The sequence below is a fragment of the Ciconia boyciana genome, chromosome 1 (genome assembly GCF_034638445.1).
Source record: "Ciconia boyciana chromosome 1, ASM3463844v1, whole genome shotgun sequence".
Lineage (NCBI taxonomy): Eukaryota > Metazoa > Chordata > Aves > Ciconiiformes > Ciconiidae > Ciconia > Ciconia boyciana.
Window position 1 is genome coordinate 132504159 of NC_132934.1, and position 21051 is coordinate 132525209.

At 40.5% G+C, this 21051-nt stretch overlaps 1 protein-coding gene across 1 annotated transcript in view; it reads right to left on the minus strand.

Moving 5' to 3' along the window:
• Nucleotides 1–14394, minus strand: part of PHEX (phosphate regulating endopeptidase X-linked) — a 116165-nt gene extending 101771 nt beyond the window's left edge. The window contains exons 1-3 of the mRNA XM_072848910.1: nt 13756–14394; nt 9902–9970; nt 7229–7390 (exon numbers count right to left, since the gene is read on the minus strand). Coding sequence (XP_072705011.1) covers nt 7229–7390; nt 9902–9970; nt 13756–13867 — 343 coding nt within the window. The 5' untranslated portion in view covers nt 13868–14394. The remainder of the gene's footprint in view (nt 1–7228; nt 7391–9901; nt 9971–13755) is intronic.
• Nucleotides 14395–21051: the final 6657 nt, after the last annotated feature.

Sequence of the window (21051 nt, forward strand, 5' to 3'; positions counted from 1 at the left end):
ATATATATATATACAGAAAAACAAACTAGCATCAAAGGCTTGCAAAAATCTTTCTCTGTATGCTTAAAACTATCCTTGCCTAAATAAAGCTTTTCCCTTTGAGTCTAAAATAAAATAGCAAGTCAATACACTTTTCTGGTGCTTATAATGTAGCTTTTAAATTTTACTAAAGCATATATTATTTCCACTTTCACGTATTTTGTGTTCCCTCCTTAATCAGCTTTCTACTACTTTCCTACCTTGTTTCTCTTAGTTCCCCATTTTAAATAATCAGGTCACCAGAATCATCTTACTGGAGTACATAAGGACTCAAAATAATCACTCCAAGCAACTTTCATAAAGGCAAACTCCTTGTTCACACAGGAATATGAAATAATGCTGAGTATTACACATACCTCAGATTGTTCTGCCACCTGCCATATTGTATATTCCCACCTCTTTGGAAGGTAGAAGCATCCAGGATGCCAGTGAATGGGACTATTGGTCCCTTTTGGAAGGCCTTGTGTTGGCTTACACAGCCTCAGATATGCCTTAAATACAATAGTTTCCATATTTTCAAACCATTAACTTTTTTTTATTCTTTTAAATACAAAGTACCAGTGTATTCTGCAGCTCCAGAAGTTCATTCCTCAGAATTGTCTTTGTGGAGTTGATGCCTTAATCTAGGCCTGCCTTGTTTTGATAAACTGCATCTCCCACACCCCTTGTTTTATTTTGTGGGTTTGGGGGGGAGAGGGTTGTTTGTTTGCTTGTTTTGTTGGGTTTTTTAGAAGGCACTTAATGATGATCAACACATCATTAATCAATTCAGGCAAACATGTTTCGTATTGGATACAATTAATGTCCATCAACTTATTTCATGATGGCAGAGTCCATCTCACCATGGTTAGACTAGTGACTCTTGAAAATAACCAGCCCATCATTATTAATTCCTCTGACATTCTGATAGAAAATTTAATCATTATGAATTAATTTTGCATTAATGAGGATGTAATTAATATGCACGTCCACAGGAATTAATGAAGATTTAGCAATTAATCAATTAATATAGGTTCTAATTCCCAAGGAACATAGATCAAGTAAATCAAAGAAATGTTTCCAAACACCAATTTCATGAGAGGATGTTGTATTTACACAAATAAACCCAACTAATATACTGACATTTTAGGGTTCCCCCTCACCCCTTGAGCAGAAATTCCCCAGTCCTTTTCTTGAATATAATTTCTGGGAATATGGAATTTCTCACGGAAATGGCATTCAAACAGCTGTGCTTACATAAATGCTTCCTAAAGCTGCTCAGTGCCTTAATATACAGCACATTTCCTAAATGACAATGCTGTTTTTTTCCAGTTTCAGCATTTTGTAAATTCTCTGAGTTTGTATATGAAGAGATAAGCATATCATGTGAGTTCCTCCAAAAGTCAACTAACGTAACTGTACACAAACTGTAACAAAACCAAAAATCATCTTATGAGGATGTAAGAGCCTCTGTTCACAAATCTAATTTCAATAATAAACCTTAATCTTTTGAGCAATATTCCCCCCTCCTCTCCCCTGCCCAACTAGCCTCCCAGTATTATGCTGTAGGGGATAATACGTCATTATAATATTAGGCACAAGAGTTTAAACTGCATTTAAACCAGAAGATTGCAAGATGCCCAATTGTTACAATATAGGTGGAGCTTCATACTAAATGGCAGCATTAAGCTTTACTACATTATATTAATACTTTCAACATGTACTTGCATAATTTGTTTTTGTTAGTCAGAAAATGGGAAATTAGATGTCATGGATTGCTCTGCCTTCCAAGGTATGAATCCTCTTTCTGCAAAATTACCAGTCCAAAGTACAGTCATATAGTAATTTTGAAATTCAATATCTGCAGATATGAACGTATCATCATTCTGCAGGCAACAGCCAAAACAGAGGTTCACTGTAAATTCAGGGGGAATACTGTGCCGCACGTGGAACAGCAGCGTGTCGTAAGCCCCACTCCCGTTCCAGCACAGGGCTCGCAGGAGGGTGCCGCTCTGGTCTCCCGACCAGGGAGATGCTGTGGGAATCCTGTGGCTCTGTTACTGTGCTGCCTTAAAACCTCACTTAGGAACCAAAATTATCTCCTTTCTGTACTCACGGTTTCCCAAAATCACCCATTACAAATACAACTTTCATTTTGAGCAGCCACAAAGCCTGGAAAAAGTCCTGGCTTCTCCACCTTTGATTCAGGTACTTCATTTTACCAAAAAGCTATTAACTTGTCGCCCAGAGAGATTTACCTGACTTGTGCCACTTATGTTTTTTCTTACATTTAGATGACTAAGCCACTATAGGAAAGATCTGGACCACCAAAAAAAAAATGTCTGCACCATTGAAAAGATACCCATTTGTAGTAGAAAAGACCAAGCAAAACAGCGTTAAGCGCTGCTGCTGTTTGCTGCTATCTTGTTATCCAGGAGCAGCTATCCAACAAGAAGATACTGGAGGCAATAATATAAATACCCTTTGAGGTTGGTTTGTTTGTTTTTTTTAATTACTGCTGGTATTCTCCCTCTTACTTGGGACAGCTCTCAACCATCTACCTCCGAAGGAAGAAATCACAAAAGATGGGTCAGCTAATACAGAAACCTAGGGATGAGCATCAGCAGCTACATTACAGATTTCATGGGCCACATCCAAGCCATCCCAGTAGTCCCAACTGAGCACCTGTTTAAGGGTGGGAGAAGAGAAACCAGCCCTAAAGCCCTGTGGCACAGGGTCCTCTGTGCAGGACAGCAGCCACTCAATGACAACAGCAGCTGCTCAACACCAATTTCTGGGATTTGTCTGAAAGGACATTGGTCAAATGTCCTTTGGTCAAGTAGTATAAATTTCCATACTGAGATATTTTTACCTCACTGGTTTTACTTAAAAAAAGAATTTATTTTCTAAAGAAAACCATTGCAGATTATCTTGGGAAAAGTAGCCTACACTGCCAAGTTATTTTGTTTGCTGTCTGTCTGATGTTCTTTAAAAACCCACACACCATATCCTCCTACAAGGCCTCCATTTCTTTCTCTTTGCCACATTGGAAATTCTCCCTTTAAATTGACTGGTTTTCAGAGAATAGCCATGCTAGAAAGCTTAGCGCAGCAAATTAGTCTGAAGTAGGTGTCTCACTGGGCCAGGATCAGTGTGGAGACTTAATCTGTAAACTGGTTTCCACAGACATAAATTAAATTTAAAAGGCCTGGAAGACATGTTCACAAATGAGTCACGTAATTTAAATGAGCTCCTTTGCAGTGCTGAGATTTAGGAATGTTTGCGTAGTTTTGTGTTTGTTTGTTTTTTTTTTTATTTATTGCTTCCTGCATGGTCACTTGAAAAAAAACAAAAAAAACCCAAAAAACCAAAAAAACAGCTGTATATCATTGTTTGCAGACTTCAGAGAAGGGGAAAGAAACTGCTTGGTTCACGATCAACATTCACCACAGGTAAATAGGCACTGATTTACTTGCCTCAGACTTCCAGTTCTGAATTATTCACAAAAAGCCACTTGCATTTCAATGGTAAGAAAACAGTGCTCCTAAACTCTTAATTAAGGTCGCCAATCAAAATGGAAAAATTCAGCAAGAACACAAATAGCTTTGCAGGAAATTTTATGGTAAGTGAAAAACATTTATTATAACACAGAGACATTGCAATCTTGACCCGACATAAGGCTGAAAGAGTTACAGTTTGAGATAGCTTTTGTTCATACAAAAGGTGCCACAGTCAAACCACTTTTTCCATTCTGAAGGACTCCAAGAGCTTCCTTAGAGGCCCATCGGCACTAAAAGTGTTTGCTCTTAACCAACAAGAGGCACTTTTTAACATGCCCGCAGTGTATCTTCAAAGGAAAGGCTGGCTTCGAGTCATGGACTGTCTGGTCCAGCTGGCAATAGTTAACTGGAAGTAGGAGTACCTTGGTCCTCCCCAGGACAATTCTATAAGGAACCAAGAAATTTTAACCTCAATATTAGATGTCCATTACCTGGATCTGGGTCATAACCAAAACCACAAGTCTCTGCTTTTGACCTATCTTTGGCTACCTATAATTGTCTTCTGTACATTCCTCCACAACACATGAAATCCTGCTGTTGCTGACATCCAAGGAAAGACCTACCACTGCTTTTATCAGACTAGGATTTTATCCATTTTGTATAGCCAGGAGGTCAAAGTGAGTTAAACATGTGGTTTATGGATTCCTTTGAGAGAAGAAAAAGAAATCCAAGTGACCCTCAAACAAAGGATGGAAAAGAAAGGGAAAATGATGATATAATTTTAGTTTGAATCCATCCTAAGACAGCTAGAGAAAGCCATAGGAGCATTATATATATATATATATATATATATATATATATATATATATATTCCTACCTCATTACAAACCCAAAACTTACAAAAAAATAGGATTTTTAACTATCACATTAAGTTGGGCAAATCTAGAAGAACCCTGAAATGAACGTTTCTTGTCCTGTTCCTTCAATCAACCAGAGATATGCAGGCAAAAAAATCTACCACCCAGTAGTTGTCAGCCATTTTCCATTGACCCATTGCCATTCCTTTCTTTGGAATTCCCCATTAAAGCACTAAAAACCTTCATCGATACAGAAAGTGTTCTACCCTTTCTTGAAGCTGACACCTGCAAAGTCATGTGCTCTTGTGTGTCTGCAACCTCAAAAAAAAAGAAAAAAAAAAGCTTTGCTCTCAAACCCGGTAATACTTAATGCAGGGTTCAGTACATTATACAACTACACCTACCACTTTTTGGTAAGGCAAAACTAATTCTTATGCTTGCTATCCATTATCAACTGGAAGATCTTCTTCCGTAGCAATTGCCCCTGAACAAAAAATGAAGCTTCCAGAAGATTGAATATACCCTTGTGTAACCACGGCCATGCACAGGTCTTTGCACAAATACCCAAACTCCCTTTCTGCCTAAGGCTCAGGAACATTCAGGGACCAGAAAACAGATTAGATGTTCAAATAATTTATTTTAAGTAACATCATTTTTTAATATATTGCCTGAATAAATACTTCCATCTATATCATACCATCAAAGAATATAAAATATGAAAAATGTGGCTTTCTGGCCAAGCCATGTTATCACTTTAAGATTAATAGTTTTCTTTAATATGATAAATATTTCAGAACATAGAACTTGCGTAATAATCAGCTCTTTAAAGACTGGGGCCTTTTTAATCTACTGAGTGTCAAACAGGGACATTTACAATGAAGTACAAAGTTCCACTGAGAGTTCTTTAGGAAGGAGAGATTAAACTGACTTCCAAGGTCTGGTCAGCCGTATATATGTTCCTCTATGCAAGAGTTCTTGATCTTGCTAAAACTTTTGATAGCAAGGTTGTGGTCATCCACAAATGAATAACTCAGTGTCAAGCTAATTTATTGAAGTAACTCAAGTTAAGACACAAATGTACACAGAGGCTGAAGTTATGCCTTGTTATTTCAGCTACCAACACTGACATCCAACACTTTTTTTCTTTTCCTTTTCTAATTACCAAGAATATATTTTGGAAAGTTTATTAAGTAAAAAGTTAAGGAGGAGATGACAGATGTTATGTTAAATCAGCTCTTCTACACCACTGAATGTTTCACATCTTTGTCCCTGTTCCAAGGAAGAGTTGAGGCCTCCTATTAAAGTAGTTATCAGGTACTTCATTACACCCCTTTTCTGATATGGAGTTTCCATTAAGCAAATACTTCTCATTTAGATGTCTTGTATTTCCCTAGCTATCGATTAGCAACTTCTAAAGGGACTGCAGAAAGAAAATCATATAAAAATGTGGCTTAGCATGATGTCCTTCATTAGGCTCTGTAAAAAGAGGAAATTAAGGATGAGAGTCACAGCTTGCTACTCTATATTCAATTAGGACTGGCTTCTTTGTGTCTGTGGTTCATGCAGGATGTGCAGTTCTCTAATACAGCCCAATTCTGGCAGCAGAACAATTAGAATGCAAAGCGTAACTTGAAACAGGCTCTGGCAATATTTTTTTCCTTTGGTTGTGACATCTTCAGCAAACTTAAAAGAGCAGTCATCAGATCATATCCTATGCGGAAATTCCAAACTCATATTCTGAAACCGAATGAAGCTTTTAAAATACTTAACGATGCGAAAATTGAATACTATAAGAAAGCAAGCAGAGAAGGGCTTTGATACCTACACACGCACATATGTACAAAATCTAAGACACAAAGAGATGCCATACTTAAGCACAACATCCTAAAACTGAACTCTGTTCTGTGGTGAGCTCAAAGCAGGCTCTTATGTCAACTAATAGGTCAATAATATGCTCAAGGTGTGCAATGCTCAAGCACACCAACAACAATAATAAATCTTGCACATGTCCCTTCTTTTGCACGAATCGCTCTTAGCTAAGACTGTAAGAATCTGGCAGGGTTTTCCTACCCAACAATAATCATCACCCTTTCTCCCCAGCTGGTCTGCACAGCTTCCTGATGAGGTGGCCTTGCTGCAGAGTATAGCACAAAGTCAAGTCACACACAGATTAAAATACCTCTCTTCCTACACGTTTCCACCCCGGGGCTATTTTTTCCTCTAGACACACATTCTTAAGCAGCCTTCTGTTTCACTGATGATAGCTCAGGTACTTCAATGGCAGCTTGAACAGCAATGTGAAGGAAATACAATACCCAAACAACCTTCGTCTCGGAAGTCTGTAAATTGCCTCCTGTCAAGAGCTAGGTAAGTATACTGGAAAATATCACTCTGGTTTTGCCTTATTATATTCTTTTCCTGCTATTGGCCACTGTTAGAGACAGACTGCTGTCCTAGACTGATGTTTGTCTGGATCTGGGACATTCTTAAATGTGCGTGCTGTGCTCAGGCACTCTGGTCTACCCATCTACTGCAAGGGGGAAAGAGTTCAAATGCTCTCGCCTTTTCCTTTGGTGTAAGGAATATCCTTTCGTCCCTCCATTCTTAACTGGTAGAGTTTCCAGCAGTTGTATTCTTCCTCCCAAATTCTGTTTCTGTTGTAATTCACTATCTCGCAATGTTATTTTCAATAAAAAACAACAAAAATATACTTAAAAGAGAACATCAAGTTGGGCTGTTGGATATTATCCAATGATCAGAAAGAAGCATGGAATCTTTATTCATTTCAAAACCAGCCAATTAACAAGCTACAGTGACAAGCCAACCAAACACTTTCAGAAATAACATACTTACCCTTTAGTTTGAGGTCCACATTGTGTCGCAGCCAAGGATAAACACCATAGTTTGACATGTCTTCAGGAATAGGGTGATTATATATCCAGCCATCACATGCAAATCGATAAAAGTTCTCACATGGATCTATGGACTGATTTATTTTGCTTAGGATGCCAGCAGCTGTAAAAGAGACACCACATAGATTTTGTGGAACACTTTTTCCTAAACAGAGAATTACATGAGGCTACAGTCCAGAAACGATGATTAACGTTTACTAGTCTCTGCAACGTGATGCTGACCTCACTTGCAAGCTGAGCCTTGCTGTCCTAGGACTGATGTGTGCCCTGATCTCTGCCATTTTTTAAAGAGCAGCAAGAATATGACCCAGCTTCTCTAGCATCTAACAATGCCTACATGGGAAGAAAAGAAAAAAAGACAAAATATCTGCAATGAATGTTCTTGAGTGCCGTACAGTAATGACCGCTGAACTTAGCACTACAGGAACATGAACTGCTGGAGCCAGACACCTGAAGACAGGCTCTCCGTTGTTGCCATGATAGAATTAATTGCCTGTGGAATTTAGTAGCAATACAGATCAAGGAGATTGTAATTAGCATTCCAGAAATTATGCTCTGTTTACCTTTAGCTGAATAGCTGCACAAGAAAACAAATCAAGTTCTCATCTACCATTCATTGGAAAAGATAACTGTAGTATTTTCAGCTCCATTTTGTGACTGCATCCCTACCAGTTGCTATTACAGGTGAGACTAGTAAGAGAGAGATCAGTCTGACAAGTCAGACTTAATAGCTTTTGAGTATCTAATCATAGAATCATAGAATCATTTGGGCTGGAAAGGACCTTTAAAGGTCATCTACTCCAACCCCCCTGCAATGAGCAGGGACATCTTCAACTGGATGAGGTTGCTCAGAGCCCCGTCCAGCCTGACCTTGAATGTTTCCAGGGATGGGGCATCTACCACCTCTCTGGGCAACCTGTTCCAGTGTTTCACCATCCACATCGTAAAAAATTTCTTCCTTATAACTAGTCTAAATCTACCCCCTTTTAGTTTAAAATCATTATCCCTTTCATGCATTATAGTGATTGTGGCAGAAATCTACAGGGGTCAAGTAACAAGGAATATGTGGATACTGGACATTTTTTGGCTAATCCAAATTATCCAAATAAGGATAGGCTTATCCAAATAAGTGATTAAAAATCCTAGCAGGAAATCTGATAACTTCTACAGACTTTATGGTACTATTTCTAGAATCCAGTAACTCTTCTTCATCCACTTAGAGTAACTCTTCCTATGATATTTTTATGTCTCAGCTGTAATTCTCTCTCACATTAGAAACTCTCAAACTGACTGCATTGAAGACATTTTAGTCCTTGGCAATTTTCTATCACTCCTGAAAAGCTGTTCAGCAAGGCAGGGCTCAGGTCTCGAGACACTATGTAGTCACTACACAGAGCACTCTGAGCTAAAACAGTCAGGTCATGTAGGTGTCCAAGTCTGCCTTGCTGCAAAATCCCAGCTTCCGCTGAGCTTACCAAAAAATCCATGTTATTTGGTGTGCACGTGAGAAGAAGAAAGCCAATTCAGATTCAAACTTCTTAAGTGACTTTTTTTTTGTTCTGAAGCTCAAGATGAAGCCCCCACACTTTTTTATTTTTCTTGGGGTTTTGGGGGTGGTAGTGTTTCAATTAGTCATCCCACCTTACTTAGATATTTGCACTCATTCAAGAATCAGCTCCGGACGGTGGTGCCCAGGGTGGCCAAGAGCACTGTCAGCGCAGTGCAGAGAGGAAGCAGAATGGCAAGAAACATCCCGGTAATGTTGAGATCTGCAAATTTTTCCATTTATGGAGCCCCACAGAATTTGTCAGGATTTCAAGCACAAGCCAAACACCTCACAGTATCAGCTGAATATGGTTCAGAATGGAAATAAATACTCTTATAAGTTCACACAACATCCACTTTGTTTCCAGTAAAACAGCTCTAGGGGCAGATTTCTGGATGTGGTAAGTATTGTTTGATCTTTGCTCTCATTACACTCAATGACAAAACTCTCACTGGTTTAGTGCGAGCAAAACTCTATCAAAACTGACCAGGGCAAAATGGGGGTGTCTCAGGTCCTATCAAGCCTGGTCCCTTTAGCTTGTATTTAATACTAATAGATGTCCCAGCTCTATAAGGGTTACCACATGTATCTCTGCATGGGGAAAAGAGCCTGCCAAGATGGAAATAGTTGCAGATTTTGAGTTGTAGTCACCACGTTACAATTGTGCAAGTCTGTGCAAGATCTGGCCCTAAAGCATCTCTGTGCTTAACAATTCACTTGCTAGTTTTCTGACTACTGGGAAGGAAACAACAAAATACACCTGAAGGTCAAGTCACCCAACATTTTGTTTCCTATTTAAAAAAATAAATAAACCCTATGGGAAACTTTGAGTTAACATGGGTAGAATAGAGTTAAAACAATTTAAAACATGAATTTTAATTGCAGACAATGAACAGATCTGCAGCAACTTAAACAGTGACTTTTTTAAAAGTTTGGAGGTTTTTTCCCCCCTCATTATTAATGAAGCTTTCTGAGTAAAACGTATCACAGAAAAAAATTAAACAGTATAAATATCTCATTAACATACTGTAATCATGGTATAATAGAGAGGATAAAATTGTTGCTCACCAGCTTCAATGCATTCTGAGGTCAAGCAGTACTGTTGCTTCGGATGAAACTTTATAACACCTTGGCTGACTGCAAAATGGAAAACCATGAGATCACTTGTAATGAATTTTGACCATTGCAGCTAAATGTTGTGTACTTGATCATTCAAACGCCAGCGCAAGCTCTGGCCTTAATGCATCTCTGACTACATTGATTTAAAACAGTTAGAATGTATATTAAGTAAATAGTGCAGCTTGTAACAAATAATTTTCCCCTCCTGTGCCTGCTTTCTCCTTCCTCTGTCTGCTCATAGGCAGCACGGAGCAAGGGCTGTCTCTCAGTGTACATTTGCACAGTGCCTGGAGTAACCACACTTCAGCCTTACTGACAGCGAGCACCACCACGATACAAACCATTAATCGTTGAATCATTGTTGCTATCATCCTCCAGAGACGCACCTTTCACAGCCGGCAATGCAACATGGACCTACCTAGCCACCTTCTGCAGGGCTTGCACAGCTCCTCCCGAGCTGCGGGGCTCGTGCTGCCCTGCTGCACCTCCTCCTGCAGCAGCACCGCGCTGCCCGCTCTCACCGGCACGACTGAGCACCAACGGGACGCTTTCAGGGTCCCCTTATTCCAGCCTGGAATAAACCAGATAGCAACGGGCACAGGGATAGCTGTGGTTTGTAAGGCACAGCGCGGTTTCCGTCTGAATTGGCTCCCAAAAGTATTGTAATTGTATTTGCTTCCAAAAACCTTGCTGACAAGAACGATGAAATTGTCAGTTAATTTTGCTCATCTTTTAAAAATGTGTATTACAGCTGCCCCTGAAACTTAAGCATAGAAATTGCTAATTTCAGACACTGCTGTCAGGCAGCAAATATGCAGATAATTGATACTTGGGATGAGGATGGGAGAGTCCCAAGGGGTAGATGAAATAAGACTCAGTAACTGTGCTCAGCAGACATAAAGAAATGTCTCATTATATCCATTATCTTAGTAACTCAGTCTATGGCAAAAATAAAGAAGAAAAAAAAAAAACAAACAGAAAAACCAACAATGGAACATATTAAGATATTGTAGCTTTACCAGTGCTGATAGTTATAAAGCTATTTCTCCTGTAGTTATATATTATTCAAAAGGGACAGGAAAATGTGAAATGGTATTTCAGCGCAGGAAAATTTTACCATAAAAAATCTAAACCTAGAATTTAATATAAAGCTGTTTCATCTCTTCCAACCTCATAGCTTTAATGACAATTAATGACAGAAATGGCTGGATTTCAATCAAATTTGCTTAAAACTGAGAATCTAAAACTATTTCTGGACTTTACCAAAGCGTGCACCGACTCAGTGAAACACACCACCTCAACAAATTAGCCAAGAAATACACGCAGTTTTGAGGCATATAAAGATTGTAACTGGAATATTGAAGAACAGTAGAAAACAGAGAAGTGAAGGTCTCCAGAATACAATTTTGAGCCACATGAAATACAAATAATGGATAATGTGCCTATTCATTAAGTGTTGCACTCCTCCCCATTCACCTTTTCCCATTTTAAAGTTAGCCTTTTAGAACCCATCCAGGTCTTGAAAGTTTGCTAGATTTTTTTTCTTAACAAAGCAGAGAAAGGAGGGAAAATCCCAGACACCATTTAGTTCTTTTGCACTTGATGGAAAATGAGGGAAAACAAAAAAGAATCAGTAAAGAACCTGAAGTAGCCCTCATGGTTTCGATACTTATAAACAAAAGCAAAATACCATTTCAATTGGTTTTGTTCCATTTACAACTTCATCCTTAGAGCAAATTAAAAAAAAATTCTTTGGCAGTAATGTTTCCCTTTTAATTAACAGCTAATTTTGATTGGAAAACTTTGCCTGGTTTTGTTCTCTTGCCATTTTGTTGTTGTTAAGAGAACTAACCATTACATTATTACCTACAGTTGTGGTTATAACACTCAGTGTCCCAGCTTCTTCCTTTATAAGCCTGTTCCCAGATTCTTAAGCAAATATACACTGTAATTAAGTTCCCCCCCCCAAATCTGATAGGGAAAAAGGCATACAAATATGCAGACGCAAATAATGTGGATGTTCCTATAATCTGAGAAGTCCAAAGGGCTACCAAGTCAGGAGGAGAGGCTACCAAACTGAGGTTCAAAGCTGCCTGACTTCTTCCCAAGGGAACTGGAGAGCGATCTTCTTCCTTTTGCTCTGGCCCCCGCTCCCAAGGAGGAGGCGGCTCCTGTCCTTTCACAGCCCGCGCCACTGTCCAGAGAGCTGCAGGCAGGACCCCGCGTGATGCCAAGTGACTCCCCTGGTAGCTCCCCGCTGAAGTCATGGTATGGCTACAGCCGGTACGAGCAAGTAACAGCAAATAAAAATACATGATTCTCTCAGATTCCTCTTAGAGTTGTAGGAACTCTGAGAGGAAGAAACGAGAGAAGCAGGAGAAGGCTACGTTTCACTCAGGCTGGAAAATTGCAGGGAAATTGTTTCAGGTCTACCAGAAACAGCAAGTTTTGCAGATTAAAGGAAAACTGAAGAAAAAATATCATCTTGAGGTGCCTGAAATGGTTCACATGACCAGAAATAACGGTCTCCTTTTCTACAGTTTAACAAAACCAAAAAAGAGTTAAACTCAAACTTACAAAGAAAACACAGTGTCACAATGAAACATGGAAACATTGCATCGACAAAACATTAAGCCAAAATAATTTAACCTTTTTCCTTTATTATTTTGGTTGAAAACTTCAGACAATTTCCAAACAAATCCTAAAAACATTTTGGTTGACCCAAGGCCAGCATTTTTATTTTCTTAGCAGTTATTGCAATGAAAATTTTGACACTGAATCCCTGGCTACGGAATAGGCCTCAACACACTTAGAAAACTATCTCTAAAAACTAATATATTTGCTTGAATTTTCACATCTGGTCTATGGATAAAGCACTTCTATCTCTGACAAGCCATGGTGGTAAATGTCTATTGCTTTTTACAAGCAATAAACAAATTATCTAGTGCTGAATAAAAGAAGTAAGGTCTCTCCATTACTCCCTGGTGTTTGATATTGTACTCTTTAAGTGAAAAACATTATTTTTCATCTAGAAACAATATTTTGCACTAACAAGTTGAAGATTCAATCCTGCTCACATTTATAAAGAGTTTTGTTGAACTGAGTGGGATTACTCACATACACAAAAGTTACTTGCCTGCAAATGTTAGTAGAATTTGCTCTAGAGCAGAAAAACACTAACCAAGTGTGAGCCTGGTGCTTTAAATATTCTATAGAAAACCTGGCATCATTTTCTCTGTTGTGATTATAAACGAAGCAGACCTTTCAAACAAGATCACAAGATCATAAAGGATCAGAGGGAACCACAAGACATGCTTAGAGGCTAAGTTGCCTCCAGTCCAGGGAAATCTGTGTTGGTCTAAAGAAATGAAAAGTTCAGCTGAATTATTCCAAAAGAGGATCTGTCTCTGCAAGTTCTTACAGGACACAACACTGCTTTCTCTTCTCTGCTTGGTCACAATCTGTGAGTTCGTAATCAGCATTACTGATTACGCATAATCTCACCCATTTCTCCCTGTTCTGTGAAAGAACCCAGTTCTGGCTAGAATACATTCAACTGAGTATCCAAATTTAAATTCAGCATTCAAAAAGTTACGTGAGCTCACGTTTCATCTTCCAGCTCTAGTGTTCCCACAACAAATTCCTTTCCTGACACATTTCCATTTCAGGAGAAATACAAAATGAGGGGAAAAGAAGAAGAGACCAAGATTTTCACCAAAACACGTCGTGGAGCACAAACACTGGCACCAAGCAGACAGGCTGGGGAGGGCTGCGTTCAGGTTAGCCTCGACCTTTTCACTTACCCAAGAAAAGCGCAGTGCCCAGCACAACGGTGCCACTCACAAAGATGCCGAGGGCGACCCGCGTGGCTTTGCTGGCTGCTCTCCTGGCCTCGGGTGCTGTCTCTCCTTCCATCGGGATGGCTTGGGACGTGCTCGCTCTCTCAGAAGTCTGGTTTTCCTCTGCTGCTATGGTATCAGTATTTCAACTGTTCACAAACTGCACCCATGAGCTCTCCTCCTCCTCTGTCCTATTTACAACTCCAGGTTTCTGTCGTGAACCATTTCCTAGGCATTTCCTGCTCTGCCCCTCTCAAAGGAAAATCATGCGTAAAATAGTAGCTGTCTCCTACGTTTTCCTCTGACCAGGAGGAGGAAAGGCAAGCGGTGACCACTGTACGTACAGCCCTTGCTGCCTGTAGAGCCTCTACGAGCCAATCGCTCAGCAGTCCCCCTTATCAGGGGTGCCAAACACAAGGATTTCACAATGTTGCCGAACAGATGTTTTAGCTATTCAAACATATGGCTGTAAAACCCTTTACAATCAAAGCAGGATTGCTGACAACTTTTACAAACATGAGACTGATGGAAGGTTTTCTTTTTTCCCCTTGCGCTTATTTAAAAAGACTAATTATCTGCTGACTAAAGTTTCCTCCTCTTAAACCATTCCTGCTGCATCATTTGGCTTCACCAGAAGAGATACCCACTCAGCGGACAAATCCCTTTTTAAAGCTTCCTAAGAGCTCTTGGGATATCATGTAGCACTTTATTTTGGGAATTTGGTATGTGACACTGCATGCCAAAAATCACAGTCATGCAGCACAAAGCAATAATCAGCACAACCTACAGAATAGTGCTGCTTTAAAAGCTAGATTTTTTTTTCCAGGCAAGATATTTCAGTCCTTGCTGATATGCAATGAATCTTAGGAGATGATCCTATGCTTCCGAGTCAAGTACTACTATGAGCTTAGTGGAAAGTATCTATTTGGCACTTCAAGTTGGTGGGGAATGAAAAAAAACAAACAACCACCAAAAAAAGCCTGATGTATATGGATTTCTCAGTTTCTGGCTTAGACTTGATAATCCTCTCTCCACGTGGCAAGGGTTCCCCATTCATCAAGTAACAAAATTAATCATTTCAGGGTGAATTCTCTGAGCTGTCTGTGACATTCAGCCTTCTGAGGAGCTCTCACTTCCTCCAGAGCTGGACTCCCATGCAAAACATAAGAATGCAGGGAGAGGCAGCGCCACGCTCGTGCTCCCAACAACAGTTTACGTGTCTGAGTTACTCCTATGCAGATTTATGAGTTATTACCTCAGCCCCCACCCATCCTGATAAAAAACTACACAAGTAGAGAGAAGAAAGGCATATGTCACAAGGTGTGCGTGATGGCAAAGTTATCAGTTTGGAGACTGAATGGTTTTTCCCTGTGAGCACCTCTGCACAAGTTGTCCTGGATCCCAGATGCATAAGAGGAAAACCCACTCCACCCACAAGAAGACTCAGAGTTTGAAGGTCCTGAAACCCCTCACTCCTCAACCCTCTCTACAGCCTGGCTGGGGTCCTGCAAACAAAATGCCCTCATTTCTTATTGCTGTCCCTCTTTGCCAGCAAGCTCCAGGAAGGCATTCTCATCTCCGCTCGGCACAGAGCAGGAAAAAAGCATTTGTTTCTTTTCACCTGCCTACTTGTCCCCCATTTAACCCATGATTTTTGACAACCATCAGCTGAGGAAGAAGAGGAAAATGATGCCACAGAACCAGGAGGACCATAGACCTCCCAGTACAACAGTTCCCATTCATGCATGAATGACTCCATGGGTGTGAGCAGATCCCTGGTTATAAACAATCCCCAGCACAAGTCTCTTACCAGCACAGGTTTGAAAAGATATTTAAGTGACATTGGTGCTATTGAGTCTTCATATCAGAAATCATCAGAAGTCTCAAAGGGGCTGCCAAAAGGCCAGAATGTTGACACAGAAAATGCATGGACATGCTGTGATGTCAACACTTAATCAACTTTGCCCATGATCCGAATGCCGAGTAAATCTCAAAAGGACCCTTTGACAGGCATTTGCTATTGATTGCCTGATGGTTTTCCTTCTATGTCAGCATTGAACCACTGACAGTACAAATGCTGAACAGTTATTAGACCTATGTATACTGTCCATCAGCTTTATATCCCCCCAACCAACATTAAATGATCACATCCCTACTCAAATTCCCCCATATTTTATAACCTTAAAGTTTTGCTCGCTAGAGAAGTACTACAGCCTAGCATTTACTGAGTATCATGCTCTATTAGTGTTTCACTAACAGCATTTTGCTTTCAAGGTATGATCTCTTTCCAAGACAACATCAGGCCAGAAACCAACAACAGCTTTCAACAGTGCAAAGCAGCAACTGGTTATTTCCCTTAGGGAAATGGTGGGGGAAAGAGGGAAAAGGGAAACGAAGAAGCAGGTAAGAGGGAGAGGCTGGACAATTCAGTCCCCTCTCCCAAACAGGAACCTTAGCCAAAGCGAAGGTGAGGGCTATGGGAGCATGGAGGTATCCCAACAAGAACCAGCAAGCTCCAACTGTGGGACTCCTCTGCAGAGCTGACCCCAAGCAGCGCATCATCCTTCTGGCAAGAAAATCACAATCAGCTGCCAGCAACAGAATGACTTCTCTAAGCTTGGGTTTGTGGGCTTATTTACACTGTGGCATAGCATAAGTGTCCTTCCCTCTGGCTGTAGAACCTGGCTGTAGTCAGTAACTCATCTTGGTTTCTCCAGCATGTACAGAACTATGAAATTAGGGCTAAAACACAAACAGCTGCAGGCAACAGCTGCAGAGGTCCATTTCTGGCAGTGTTTGAAAAGGTGCATGGAGCACATGTGAATCGGCTTCTGATACTGCTGATCAGTAACAGAAGTTTGTGGAATTTGATACGTGTTTCAGGTGAGCGTGCTAGGATTTGGTTGCCTTGCTCATCATAACTCCAGCAGCTCTTTGGCAGGTACATGATACATGGCCACGTTTACTGCTGGAAGTGCTAACAGCACTCCTGCTGTTATAGTCCAATAAGGCACTTAACGAGGCTGTGCAGAGACTCTGTTAAATATTCATAAAACATTGAATGGACTTAGGGGGAAAAAAAAGTAATAATTAAATGCAACATGCTCTAAATCACTCTTCATTCACTCAGAAGTTCCTCTGACCAAGATCCCACTCAAATAATGGGATCACTCTGGCACTTACAACAATACCAGGACAATGTGCAAACATTTCCACCCAAACCCATAAACAAGAGCTGGCAAACCTTCTGGAACATGCTCCAGGCTGAACCACAGCAGAAGTGTCGCAGCTTCTAGAAAATGCCTGTCTACATATGCAAGTGTGCGTGCCTGCACAGGAATGTACACTCACGAATACAAGCGCATGCTTATTACCTTGCTGTTTTACAAGCAGACACAATTCTTACTTCCATTGATTATGCCAGAGTCAGGCAAGAGTGCTTGATCAGAGCTAAAATCAATAGTACTATAGCAACTTCTTCCAACATAGTTTGGTTCAAGGAAGTTCCCATTTCCTGAGGTTTGATTATTCAATAGACACACAAAACCCCATGTTTTGCCTAGTTTTCACTGGCAACAGACAAAACCAGAGTTACATAGGTGTTCCTGAACGTCTGGAACAACAAAGCAGCCTGAGGTCAGCACACGTTCAGCCCAAGCCTGCTGAAAGGTCTGCTTGCAATGAGTCCAAGCACCATAAAATGTTTTGTCTCTTGCATTTAGGTAACTTCAAATTGTATTAAAACAATTACTGATACTTTTAATGCAGACAGAAAAAACAGTTCAGTTTTAAGTGTAAAAACCAAGATAATGCACGTCAAACATATTAGGTTACACTAACACATTAGTTACAGAAGACATTTCCTCAGAAGACACTGTCCTCATGGTGCACAGTAAAGACTTGCCCTATTTGGGAGGCAACTGATGGGTTACCTTAGAGGAATTAGTTAAGCTTGACAGAAGCAGTTCACAACCAAAGCATCACAGCCTTGATGATGCCCTGTTGAGCATTCTTAGCTCATGGTAAAAGGAAGAATATAGCCACTCCCACACTGCTGGAGGCAGAGCCACCAGATACAGCTTGAGTGGCTTCAGCAGAAAAAGCACAGAAGTACAGCCTGTGAAGTTAAGGGTGTATTTGGATGTATATGCTGGCTTCGTTGAAAGAGATTAATTAGCGTGGGTCAGAGTAAAGGCTATATTTCTTTTCATTTCAAGGGTTCCACTATGGGGCCTTGAACTGTTTTTTCAAACTATGCAGCTGTTGTAGCCAGAATTGTCAAACTGGGCTTTACGTACAGATGATGTGCTTGAGAAAAACCCAACATGTTGCATTTGAAGACAGCTTGGCCATTTGTCCTCAGATCTCTGAATCTTATAAATGATACTCTCTTGGCTACCAAACCCCCTGAAATTTCCATGCTGCAGCCAACAGCAACCACACTCTGGCACAAATCGGTCCTTTATTCATGTGACAGATACAGCTGGAAATAAATAACTCCATTGTTTTCCACTGGTATAACCACATCACAGAAGGTCTCGGTGCAGCTGTGAGAATGTGGGTCATTAATTAAGAGCCAACACAGAGCCAACAGGCCTTGCAGGGCTCTGAACATTGCTCGCGGCAAGCTTTTCCACTAACTGTGGAGAGAGAGAACACCCTGCAAAGGAGAACTTTGTCCTCCAACACCTAATTCCCCAAATCAACTTTTTTTTCTTTTTTAATTCCAAGTAGGCTAAGCTATTCTCATTATTCCAAGAAAAACTTGTCCCTGCTACAGGAAACATTGCTTTCTCTGACCAAAAGGTGCTTGTATCTAACCCAAACAGCAACTCACTATGAACGGCAACATCTGGGATGATTAAAGTTAAACCACTCATATTTGCAAGCTTTTTTAGAGCTGCTTTTGAAAAAGCACTTTAATGAAACAATGTATATGTTCTCGAGCAGAAAGAACTGCTTTAGGTCTTCCGGCATTTTTTCTTTAAGAACAGATTAAATTATAGCTAAACAAAACACTAGTCCTCCTAAAGGCCACATTCACACTATAACAAGAGTGTGTTTACATATAGCCATCACATGTGCATACTCCTCATCTGTCATCCCACTGTATAGATGAAACCCGAAGTCCTTGTCCAGTGTACATGCTGATATGGACTGTAGAAAGGCATGTTAGATGGGGATTAGGAAATATATAAAATAGTCTGGAGTAACTCAGAGCAATTTTTTTGCTTTTTTCATATGTTCTGTGAACATAAGCGGAAAAGGCACTGAAAAAGACATTGCTGGGAAATGTGAGATTTCTAATGGCCACAGCAGTAGGTGCAGGGGTGCAGACAGGACACAACTACCTGTTGTTTCTTTAAAATACTGCATCAGGGCCACCAGCGCTTTACCCACTTATTTTGCTCTGTCCAGATGTTCACTCACAGCTGTCAAAGACTATTTATATGAACAGTGGAAGCAAGGAAGCTTGGTTTCCAATGAGTTTGTGTCTCATGGATGAATTTTCAGGTGTGTAATGAGACATATATTCACCAACATTTCAAATCAAACGAGGAGAGCCACCAGGCCCGCGCATGGCTGCTTTCAGCCTCTACCAAGGAGATCCCCCTACCATGCCCCCTTGTCTCAGAGAAGCACGACTGCCTCTGCAAAAGCAAAGGCTCCTGCCTACCCTCCCACTTGGATCTCCAAATGTATTAGCACAGCAGCACAAATCTATCTTCAGAAGCAGCAGAGCTCAGAGACAGCTGAAGCCAGGAGCAGCAGAGCAATCGTTTCACAAAGGTGCTGCTGAACAGGTAACGGGGGGCTCCTTGTCACTGCAAGAGGGTATCTGCTCACTTGCTTGTGCTGACCTTTGTAGAAAACCTGCAAAAGCGGACCAAAAACTCCTCCACGTGCTTTACTACCCAAGGCAATAAAGCTCAGCAGTCCTGTAAAGTACCAGCTCTGGTGAAAGCCCTTCTCACATGAGGGTCGTTCGGTCACATCCCTCTGCGCAATGGATTCTCCTGTGCCTACCAAGAGCTACACCCACAGTGAAGCCTTTGTAGCAGAAACAAGAGGCCTTTGCACCCAGGCAAAAAGTTGTGAGAACTTAATATCTTTGAGCTCAAATCCCCTCTGTCAAATTTAGTTGAAGTTGGCTGACAAGGTCAAGGGTTACTGAGCAACGCTGGGTGGGAGGGAGCGGGGACAGAGCTAGGGAAAGCACAACTGCATAACCTCTGTTTTCAGAGAATAGGCTGGCTAAAAAAATACCTGTTCTTCCAGGGTATTGCTACAGCCAGCTCGGGATCTTTCTGAAGTTAGTTTTATTTGAATGCATTTTACTCAAGTGAACTCTTTTTCTTCTCCCTCATCTCAAAATGAGATTACGATTAACTTCGTACACAGTTAAAAGCTAGAAAAATCCCACATTAAATATGATGTCCTAACTACAATGCCCCATGACAACATGAGACTTTGTGTCTCTCGTTCAGCAGAGGTATTACTAGCTATCGTCTGGTCTTCTCCCAGTCTTGGTGCTACTCCAGTGATTATGCCCATGTCTAATAATGATGTACAGGAGCACCTCAGGAGGGTTTAAATATATTTGATCATCAAGTTCTGGGAAAAGGGGAGGCCAGAGACAGATCAGGTTGAAACCACAGATTGAGGCCCTATGGGACAGAATCGGCAAGACCAAACATTTACTTTCCTGAAATCACAGAAATCCTCAAGAACCAAACAGTTATGCACTAAATATAATTATCTTTACAAACTAAATTACTATGTCTCTGACAGCCCTTCCCTGAAGTTTCCAACATCTCTATTTAAAATAAAGCTTTGTGTGTTTATTTTTTTTCCTATTGACCCAAGGCTATAAAACACACACAGATTTGTCATCGCCTTACATTTTTATGGATTTACATCCAAACCTGATTAAAACAAAACAAAACTTTGAGTAAAACTTGTGGAGGCTCGCATGGACTATTTGCTATACTTACATATTTCTCAAAGTCAGTGCTTCAGATTTTCACTAAATTTGAAATGAAGAGTGTATTAGCTTCAAGCTTATTGCAGTGCTTGGGTAGAGGATTTATCTAGGACCAAAGAAAAACACGTAGCAATTTTCTCCTTTTGTGACTTACCTGCATACACTGGAGCAGGACAGGAGGTGTTCTGGATTACTTGGTTTCAGTTTCTAGTATCACAAAAAATTTGCATGAGGACAGCACAAATCCAAAAGGGGCTGAAGCAAAAATATCAAAC